Source organism: Octodon degus, unplaced genomic scaffold, assembly GCF_000260255.1.
Source record: "Octodon degus isolate 3935 unplaced genomic scaffold, OctDeg1.0 scaffold00004, whole genome shotgun sequence".
Taxonomy (NCBI): domain Eukaryota; kingdom Metazoa; phylum Chordata; class Mammalia; order Rodentia; family Octodontidae; genus Octodon; species Octodon degus.
Genome location: NW_004524580.1, coordinates 23,819,037 through 23,830,235, shown reverse-complemented (window position 1 = coordinate 23,830,235; position 11,199 = coordinate 23,819,037). Strand labels below are relative to the sequence as shown.

Below are 11,199 nucleotides of genomic sequence, written 5' to 3'. Positions count from 1 at the left end.
TTCAGATAGAAATCTGAGAGGAAATCCTCATTTCTATAGCCATACCTTCGTCTATACTCACGCTAAACAGAGTGTAGGTACAAGTATCTATGGCTTACATTGCTCTAGCACAATAAACTGTCTCCAAGTGAATCTCAGTAAGTACAGATAAATCTAGTTTGTTGACAGTTTAAAGCAGATTAAAATGTGGAGCATTTAAACCCTGGGGGGGGGGGCTGCCCATTAGCTCAGCTGTAGTGACTGCTTAAACAAAGCAATCAGGATGCTGTGGTTGATCCCCAGACCCTCAAGCCTCAGCAGATCTGCCCGGAAGGCATGGGGGGGAGGGATTCTTAAAAGCTGCATTTTAATTGACCACACATTTGAAGCCATCCACGAAATCAAGCAGATCTTCTGGACTGCTAAACATGTGCAAGTGTGGTCCTGGGCTCAGTTCATCCTTTTTTCAGTTTCTGATGATGACACTTGAGTAGAATTACTTTCATGATTCTATCCAAGAGAATCTTTCTCCTGGTTGCACCAATCCAGGTTTAACTTTGTTGAGTATTTCTTCAGTAGTGGCAGCCTCAAGAAGCTGAGCCAGGTGTGGTGGTGCATGCCTGTAATCTTAGTACCCAAGAGGCTGAGGCAGGAAGATTCACTTGAGTTAGAGGTCAGCCTGGGCTACATAGTGAGTTTAAGGCCAGCTTGAACTACATAGCAAGACTCTGTCTCAAAAATCAAATCAAAACAAAACGAAAAAAGAAAAAAAATAAGTCATCTGCTTGTTTTACATATTAAATGGTAATTTATACCTACCAAATGTAGAATGATAGGGGGAATTTAGTCATTCAGTTTAGTCTATCAGTATCTAATAACTGATAACTTTTGGTAAGCTTTTAACATATATTCCCTTTAGCTGAATAAAGATTCTAGTTGAGGGGCCAGGGAGATGGCTCAGTGGAATAAGCGCTTTCCTGGCAAGCGCAAGGGCCTGAGTTCAATCCCTGGTTCTGCCAAAAAAAAAAAAAAAAAAAAAAAAAAAAAAGAAAATAAAGATACTACTTGAAGAAGTAGTACATCAAAGAATAAATCCTTTGTGGTATCACGGCCTAGAGTCTACAAGTCTTAGTCTACAGATCTTGCAGATCTTTGTGACATCAGTTCTAAATGTCTTCTTTTTCAGGGCTTAATCTACTTTATGTCTTGAAAGTAAATATACCTTTGTCTTAAGGAAAAAAAAAAAGCCAAATACATTTAACAGCATGAGTTTTCCAATCCAAGTAGAAAATACTACAGAAACTGCTAACTTGAATGGACTGGTTTTAATCACAGCCGAGAAATCATAGTGAAAACTAACTTCAGAGAAGTATGAAAACGAAATGGACCCTTGTGTACAATAACCACTCTTGTCTTTTGAGGACAAGTACTGAGTCAGGGACTTCACAGGATTAAAGAGACCAGCTTAACAGGCAGTGACTAACAGATGGTGTGAAATCCTCTCCACCTGTGCACAACCCACTTCTGGCCTCACTGTGTCTGTTTACTCTTAGTTTACACACATTTTTTTTTTTTTTTTTTTTTTTTGAGGAACCCGGGATTGAACTCAGGCCCTTGAGCTTGCCAGGGAAGTGCTTATTCTACTAAGCCATCTCCCTGGCCTCTACACACAGTTCTAACTAGCTTTGTCACCTGCTGCTCAAAACCAAAACAGGTCAGAGGGTGCACTAAGACAGAGGAGATGGTGGCACACACCTATAATCCCAGCACTCAGGAGGCTGAAGCAGGAGGTCTGATTTGTGGCCAGCTTGAACTGCATAGCCAAACCCTGTCCCACAAAGAGAACTAAAAAAAACCCAAAAAACAAAACCACAAAAAGGAAAGTGAAGAAAGGCTACTGTCACCCACATACTTAAGTAAGCAGGGCCATTAACTTGGGAAGCAGAACAACTATTAAAAACAAAGACACTTAGATGTGCAAACCCATACAGGCACAGCCAAGAGCAGTCATTTAGTACAGGGAGAAATAGTTCTCAGTGTTTATCTACAAGGGTATAATCACTGATGTTATTAATGGCCATTTTACCTTTTTTTTAAAAATCTTTTGAGACAGGGCCTCGCTAAGCAGCTCAGGCTGGCCTTGAGCTCACTTTGTAGCCCAGGCTGGTCCTAAACTTGCAACAATCCTCTTGCCTCAACCTTCTGAGTGCTAGGATTACAGGCATGCACCACCACATTTGGCCCCATGTATTTTATTTCTTATTTTTTTTGTATTTTAGGGAAGGGTCTACAGGGTGTTCAGAGTCTCACTACTAGATCAGACTTATAGTCATCCACCTGTTTACAGCCTCTCAAGAGCTGGGATTACAGGCCTGTGCCCAGTCTCGATTGCCGTCTCAGTGCACCCTGGAGGTGGGGCGGCATGGCAGGCCCGAGGATCGAACCCGAGCCTGCTTGCAGGTGCTTTAATCCACTGAGCCATATTGGCCCCATGAATTTTAAAATGCTATACTGAATTAAGAATGAATGAACAAAAACAAAATATTTAACACTTCTGAAATATATACAATGATCTGTACAAAGATGACAGTCACATTTCATTTTCCAGTTGAATTCATTAGCATAGTTCTAGGAACATCAATACATAAAAGCTGGTTAGTCAGTCCAATACATGGCAGCCACATATTCCAGCAAAATTTTTAGCATGTTTTTAAGGCAAACAAAGGAATGTTAGCAGCCACACAGGTACCACATAGTCCATGCATTTTACTGCCAGAAAAGCCCTCAGCCTTTATTGGGTTACTTACTCTTCTTTTAGATACAACTGTGGCAAGCATGGCATCTGGGATTTCAGTCCGCAGCAGTCAGAAGCAGCCAGCGAAGGACCTAGTGCAGGAGGCAGGCACACAAGACAGCAGCAAGTGACAGCTGATGATAAGGAAGATACGGAGATGGTGAGACACAGACATAGTCAAAAAGCACAGACCCGTGTGGGTATACGCAAAGGGGTGCTTGTGACAGCAACAGCACCAGCTTATGGGTCACCCAGTCATTTACCACGCAGGAGTGGGGCTGAGACTCCCAAAGCTGACATGGAAAAGGGCAGGCACGCTGTCTGACCTAGGGGCAGTCGGGAAGTGGGAAGTACACTTAGGCACTAAGCTGTGGACTGGAATGAGCAAGTGGGTTTGCCTCAGTTACCTGGTCAGTCTCGTGTTAGTGATGAGTGATGAATGAATGGTTGGGTGGTTTTTTCGTATGTTTTTACATTTTCTCTCCTAAAATATTTGCATTTGCACAAACTGCACATTTCTATAAAACTGGAAAAAAAAGTCAGTACTTGTAGCTGGAGATCTCCTTCAGTTGAACAGTGATTTAGCTGAGCTATGTACACCATTTTGACATATAACCAGATCTTACTTTTCAGTCTCAAAGGTTTTATTTCCATTCTCTTCTGAGAAGGAGCAAACGTCATTTAGCAGTTCAGAGAGCTTGCGTTCTGCTGGGGCTATCCTGTCCCCCTCAATATTATTAGGCCGGGTCTGAAATTTAAACTCTGGCCTCCTCTCTAGGAAAGTCTGAATGTCTTTCTCTGCACGTGCTTGTTCTAGTAACTTAAGAATGCAAACATGAGTAATGAGCACACTACTGTGCTTTTAAGGAGGGCTTCACCTAGGAATGCAGGTAACACACAGGACTTGTGGAAACAAGCAGAGGACTGCAATTTTTTTTTGTACTAGGAATCAAACTCAAAACCTTGTGCTTGCCTGGCAGGCAGGCACTGTGAGGCTGAGTTATCTTCCTGGCCCAAGGATTGCAAATCAAAGATGGCAAGAGAGAGGCAGGCCTTGAGGGATGCTGACAAAGGGATCCTGGACCTGATCGCTCTCGGCATGCCTGTCCTATCTGGAGGTTGACAAAAGGACCAAAGACTTATCTTCCATAGTGACCCAAATGGCCATTCCCATGCTTGCTTTCTTGTAGAACCAGCTTGGTCCTGGAAAACAAACTATAGGAGTAACGTCGGTGTCACAAAGTCAAGATGCTACTTTGAACAAGAATTAAATTCTCTAATAGTGTGAAATTTGCCAAGTACAACTGTCAGTGTCTTCCACAAAACTTTTCCTAGAGGGCTTCCTCTGGGTGTAGAATGGTAGCTATTGAAACTAGTCAGAACCTGACAGTAAAAAGTAAAATATTTCTAGAAAAATAACGAACACAAACACCTTACTTACATTACACTGCCCTGCATTTATTCCTAAGGTGTTTAATGGCAAGAACAAAGTGCTACACAGCGATTTTTAGATTTTATTGGGCATAAACATTAGCTAGGTATCATTCCAAAATAAGAATTACAGAGCGTATGGCCTGAAATCTGCATTTAAAAAATAAAACCTTTAGTTTATTCTGAAGCAGGTATCCCACTAAAACAACTGATAAACAATGGCATAGGATATCATCAGAAAATCAGTCAAGGAGTTTTTCACAGAGAGTATTTTGTCTTATAAATACTTCAGAATTACCTCATAGAGCAGTGAATAAAGCATACTATTTGAAGATATTTTCCTCAAACTAGAATAAAACTAAAACAATAAAGGAAAAAAATTTCTAAATTCTAATTCTTCCTGTAAGGTTGTAGTGAGACTATTACATTTTTCCATGATCACATCTTCTAAACCCAAGGGAAAATGGAGCGGGCAAACTAAAGTCAGTTATAACAAAGAAGGTTCCTTATCCTTAACAAAGGTACAATCTAAGGTACTGCATGAGAGGCTAATTATGTCACCTCCCGGAAATCAAGCAAAAGGTAAACCATTTATGGTTCAACGATCACTACTATTTATATAAAGCAGAACCAAGTTTTTCCTCAGGATAAAAAATAGTTATTCAAAAAAAATTCCTTTGATGTAAGTAAATTTATTCACAGAAGTGCTAAGTTTCAGGCATTCGAATGTTTCCTAATCTAGATCTCGATTCCCTACCTCTGCAGGACAGCAGCGAATGTGTTTCCTAACCTAGATCTTGATTTCTCACCTCTGTGGGAGAGCAGCATCGAGTGAGCTTCTCCTCCACCATCCCAGTAATGTCTACAAGTACGTGAGTGCGCAGGTGGGACAGGTCTCAGAAACAGGGCGCTCTTGCAAACATCACCCTGAAAACAGTCCTGACGCCGAGCGAGGAGACCCGCCGATGTGCAAAGCAGTCCCTTCTAAGAGGTAGTCTGTAAGTGGGTTACTAAAGAGACAGGGATGCCTTCCACACAGCCCAGGTTTCCTGAGGCTCCGTAGGGGGCTGGGGCTAGAGAATAGCAGCACTGTCCCTGCTCATGGTAACAGCACACATTCAATCTAGGAAAACTGATATGAAGGTCAATCTGCTAGCTGGGTGTGGTGGCACATGCCTGCAATCCTAGCACTCTGGACGCTGAGGCAGGAGCATCACCAGGAGAGCCAGGCCAATCTAGTGACATGAGTGCAAGCCAGCCTGAGTAACACAGCGAGGACCCTGTCTCAAAAGAAAACCAAAAAAACCTGTCTGCTAGGGTGGTGTGGGTCTTCGGCCACTAGGATTTCTCTCACTTTGTGTCATCTCTTGTATCAGGAGTGGAGAAGTGGCAGAACAATAAATGCAAGGATATTCCTCAACATGATATACTGATTTCTTGTAGAGATTGTTAAGACATCTCAGAATGAGCTATGGAGTTCACACATGATCAGGGAAACAGAAGACTGTGTCACAAATGTTGTGAAACTACTTGAAGTTCCAAATCCCAGCACACATCAACTTATGAAGTAATTTTTTTTTATTATTCAGAGCCTGTGTCTTGTTTGAAGGTTGGTATAAACAAAAAATAAAATACAAACAACTTGAGAATAGCTGCAGTTCTTAACTGCAAGGGTACAGTAAAAAGAAGTCATACTGAACGGCCCTGTTCTTGCAAGAGGATTATCCTGGTCACCCCAGGTTAGCAAATTCTGGCAAGAAACAGTAAATTCATTTTTATTAAAAGTACTGAAAGTATTACCAAGATTAACAGTTGTGCCACAAATAAATGCCAGTTTAAGCAAAGGAGCCCTTACCTTTTTCTTATTCTCCTACAAGATTTGCCATTTATAGGTAACTACTAATTTCAGACCAGTTGTTCAAACCAGGGTTCTTTCTGTGAATTCACAGCTCTGTCTATAGTAAATTCATACTGCTTTCCCCTTTCCATTCCTGGAGCTAGAGCGCTTGGGAAGTACTAGCTAAGACAGCTTCACGTATATCCGGGTTCTTGCTGTCCTTCTGGATCCTCTCGCTTTTCTTCCATCACCTGTTCCTCGTCCTCATCGCCGAAAGTCTGCTCTTGCATGGTGGTGAAGGACAGAGAGCGGTCAGCCGCCTGCGCGGCGAGGCCGGCAGTGAAGCTGAGCTCTGGGGAGAGCTGCAGCCGGGCCAGTCGCTGGGGCAGCACGCACTGTGCTGCTGCAGGGGGCTTGGGCGCGGCCTCGCTGTCACCCTGGATAGACACTCTGGCCCCCGTCATCGCCTCAGGGAGGGCCTCACCTGCGGGACTGGCCGCATTCTCCCCAGCTGGAGGGGTCCCGCAGGAGTACTCAGTCCTATTTATCGCACTGTCAGTCACGGAGGGCGCACTAGCTTCTGCTTCGGCATCATTTTGACTGACTTTTCCCAAATCTGAATTCACTGATGGCTCTGAATTACTTAGGGGTTCCTCTGCGTCTACAGGACACAAGGGTTTCAACACAGCTTCAAAGAAACAGAAAAGAAAAGAAAAAAGAAAAATAATAACTAAGGACCCAGCAATCATTTAAATTTTAACTTAAACTCCCCATAGCCTTTTTTTTTCCAAAAAAAAAAAAAAAAAAAGAAGAATGATAAATAAAAGCTTAATAAAAATTTCTAGTGAAAGCACTGTAATGTGGTCCCTGAACCACCAAAATGTGGTCCCTGAACCAAGGGTATGCGTCATCACCTAGAAATGTCTTAGAAACACAAGCTCTCTACTTGATCCTCATGTGCATAAGGTGTGAGAATATTGTTAGGAAAGGATAAGTAGCATGGATTTCACTTAAAATGTATTAGGTAAAATGCCTACAGTGATTGAAATAATCATATCTTCAACACAGATGTATGCAGGTACAAGTTTAAACAGCATGGGACAGTGCAACACATGGTTCAACTTACTTTCTGTCCACCTACAAGACCCTACAGGAAGGAAGGCCATATAGCTACACAACGAACAGGCCATAGAAAGATACAAACAAGATAAATGTGCATTCAAGACCCACAAGTGAGCAAGGTGTAGCACTTAAGTATGACACACGTCTGCACGGCACCCGGCGTCCTTGCAAGGAAATGAAGTTTGATTTAGCCCCTCGTGGTGCTAGTAGGCAGTGGGTCGCTGGCGAAGCGTCTGTCCCTCCAGCATGAGGGGTTAGTACAATGCAACACATTATGAAGCAGGATGGAGGGAAAAGAGTGCTTCTTGAAGAGCTGGCGTGTATTTAAAAAACTGTTTGGTAAAACTTGTCCATTTCCAAGAGCCATCCCTACGCTGCAGCAACTCCGCTAGAGAAGCAGCAACACAGAAAAAAGTGGCCACGGCAGGTTCCAGTGCAGTCCCTCTCTAATTCCATTCGGACTTTACCCCTGTAGGCAGAGATGAAAAGAGCTCTGGAAGATGGAGTGGAATAGGCAAGGGAAAAGCGCTTTATGCTATCAATAGCTTTTTAATTATTTTCACAAGCTACATGGTGGTATTGCAAACTGTTAAAAGCACACAGTTGAAAATGAGACACGTTTCTGATTTGCCCATACTGTCCATAGGTAATTTTATTTATTTATTTATTTATTTATTTATTATATTTTTTTGCAGTACCAGAGATTGAACTTGGGACCTTGTGCTCACTAGGCAGGCACTTAATAGGTAATTTTAAAACTATACAAAGGAAATACTGAGCAATGAAAAGACACAATGCTATTTTCAGGATTCATACACATTTGTAGTTTATAAACCTGCCAGTTCTTACCAAAATGTGCGAAGATAGAGTTGACTGATATTCACAATGGTTCCTAGCTGCAGGGCAGTACAGAACCCTCATAAGGGGGGCCTGGGGCAGGACAGAAGCCCCAGGGGAGCACGGACTTGTGTCTCTCCATCTATGTGGTAGGCATACAGTGGTAGATGGTGTCTAGCAAATAGCAGCTACTTGCTGAAAGAGTAACCTGCTGAATAAATACTGTGGGGGACAATAAAACCCCTACTTAAGAAGACTCTATGTAGGCCATGGATAGAGCTCAGTGGCAGAAGTGCCTGCCTGGCAAGTGCAAGGTTCCAAGTTCAATTCCTCGTACTCTTGCTCCCCACCCCCCAAAAAAAGAAGACTGTAGTTTAGTTACAGAGATGAAAAGCTTACCACAGTCAGGTGTGGTGGGGCACACCTGTAATCCCTGTGTTCTGGAAGGCTGAAGCAGAAGGACTACCAAGTTTGAGCCCAGTCTGGGCAACTTAATGATTAACCAAGATCCAATTTGAACATTAAAAGTAAAATAAAATGGGCTGGGGATGTAGCTCAGTGTGAAGGCTCTGGGTCTGGTCCCCAGTACCATACACACATAAAAACCCAAAATGAACATAGAGAAAACAATAAAGCCTAAAACCCAATACCATTATTTCTAACTTATGTAGGCCCAGTAGGTGGACAAGCAGAGGACAGGAAGCCAGTCTTTACTGTCACTTCTCCAGGCCCCTCCTCTCTGCCTCACTGCTTACAGCACCTCTCCAGGGCCAGGGCTGGGGCCTGCAGGGAGAACAGCACGTGTGTGCAGGCGGCAGGAGCCTGAGAGGCTGAGGCCCACAGGATGGTGGGGACGGCCGGGAGGGCTCTGCTTCCGCATGGAGTCTCCCCATGAACAACAGCGGGGAGCTGTGGTATTGCAGTCTCATGTAATAGCCTGAGTCAGGAAAGTTATCTGCCAGAGGGATGGTAGAAAACATAATTGGGCATCATGGATTCTTTTTTAAAAATTATTTATTTATACATTTATTTTGTGTGTGTGTGTGTGTGTGTGTGTGTGTGGCCAGCCCAGCCCACCAGGGGGTGGGGCTGGCCGGCATGTGGTGCTGGGGGACTGAACTGCGGTCCCTGTGCTTTGCTAAGCTTGTTCTAAGTAGGTGCTTCAGACCACCAAGCCATCTCTCCAGCCCCCATCATGGATTCTTATGCTGAGGTGGCTAATAAACCAGAAAGGGAGCCCTTCTGGGTTTCAAGATAGAGCTGCAGGCAATGCACTTTTTGAGGAAAGTCTGCCACTGATTACTGAGTGGATCCCTAGGATTAAAGCCTTAAACTCCACAGTTCGAACTGAGTGGATGCCTAGGATTAACGCTTTAGTAATTCCACAGTTCAAACGAGACTCCTGGCTCAGGAACAGAAGGGGCCCTCTCAGGACATACCCATTTCTCCTCAGCCAGTGCTTACCGTGCTCACTGAACAGAAGCTGCTTCCACTTCTGCCTCTTCTGCGTCTACAGGACACAAGGGTTTCAACACAGCGTGCTCACTGAACAGAAGCTGCTTCCACTTCTGCCTCTCCGCCTCAGAGGCTCTGAACCCCAGCACGGACTTGAGCTCCTGCAGGACCCGCTTGGACTCCTCCTGCTCCTGCTTCTGTCTTTCCTTGTCTTCTTGAGACAAGTAAAAGAGATCATCCTTCCGGAAATCACTGTCCACATCTACATCGTCTACGTAAGCTTCTAACTCCTGCAAGTGAATAAAGGAGCAGGCATTTGACTCCATGCACAGTCTTCGAGTAACACTCACCTACTCACAGCTACCAGCTGTGAGACTTAAAGTGAGAACCCCTGTGGACATGGGGTTGCAGGAGCACAGCTGAATAAAGGGCAGAAGAACATCTGCAAGCATCTAGAGACACATCACGCTCTTCAGGAAACCCCCGGTGGACACTGACAAGCACGGTGAGAGGGCTGAACAACTTCTGTGGCTGGTTTTCTGCTCTGACACCATGCAGTATCATCATGGTTAAGAAGAGAGTAACTGCTATGTCAACAGTGGTTGAAGGCACAAGGCTGGGGATTCAGTGGTACTGGTACAGGGCACTGAACCGAGGGTCTTGGCTCTGCACTACAACTACATCCCCAGCTCTTATTATTTTTTTCTAAACTGCCTGGGCTGGCCTCGATTCACCTGCTTCAGGATCCTGGGCTGCCAGGATTACAGTGCCATGGTGCCTGGTTAAGGTGCTTTTCTTGGGGCAGCTATCTGGGTTCCCTCTGACTCTGTGCAAGTCTGAAGCCTGCTGGGATGAGAGGACATTTCGTCTTGTTCCCTGCTGAGACAAGGGTAGGAGATCCATACTCCCAGTGTCCCCTGCAGGTACAGTTCAGGCAAAGGTCACTGAGGATGGACTTGGCCCTGCAGGAGGGCACCCAAATAGTTCAAAATCATAGGAAGGCACCCCCGAGGATCTGTCCTGGCAATGGGGGTGAGCATGTGTCTTCAGGGAGTGGCTCTGAAGTGGGTTCACCACCCAGCACTGCAGGGGTGAGGGCAAGGCCCTGTACCAGGGCTTAGCAATGGGGTCTCCGCTGGAATGGGGAGCAACTTAAGTTTGTGAAGCCCAGCCAGGGGCAAGCCTGCTTTTCTGGCCCTCTGCAGGGAGCTATAAGCTACTTTATGGTGTAAATAAATCATATCTGCTAAACTAACCTAAGATCAGTTTCCATTTGCAACTTGGAATACTGAATAGATAATATATTCCTAGGAAGGGAAGTTTTACTTAAACTGAGCAAAAGAAATCTTTGTCAATATGCAATCACCAAAAAAAATTTTTTTGTTTTTTTTTGGCAGAACTGGGGATTGAACTCAGGCCCTTGCGCTTGCCAGGAAAGCGCTTATTCCACTGAGCCATCACCCCAGTCCCTCCCCAAAAAAAATTTTTTTTAAGGTAAGGTATAATATATATGCATATATCTACTTCTTGAGACAGTCTATGTGGTTCAGACTGGTCTGGAACTTATTAAGTAGCTCAGGCTGGCCCCAAACTCAGGGTATCCTCCTGTCTCAGCCTTCTGAGTGCCAATGGGCAAGTGCCACCATGCCCAGCTCATTGAGGTATAATACATATGCAGTCAAGGACACAAATACGAGGTACACAGGGATTTTATATATATATTCCTTTTTTTTTTTTTTTTTCT

General features: G+C 44.2%; 1 protein-coding gene across 1 annotated transcript in view; it reads right to left on the bottom strand.

Moving 5' to 3' along the window:
- Window positions 1-5,785: 5,785 nt before the first annotated feature.
- Window positions 5,786-11,199, bottom strand: part of Vezt (vezatin, adherens junctions transmembrane protein) — a 66,485-nt gene continuing 61,071 nt past the window's right edge. Inside the window, 3 exon segments of the mRNA XM_023718067.1 lie at window positions 5,786-6,729; window positions 9,465-9,503; window positions 9,505-9,753. Of these exon segments, the coding sequence (XP_023573835.1) occupies window positions 6,236-6,729; window positions 9,465-9,503; window positions 9,505-9,753 (782 nt within the window). The 3' untranslated portion in view covers window positions 5,786-6,235.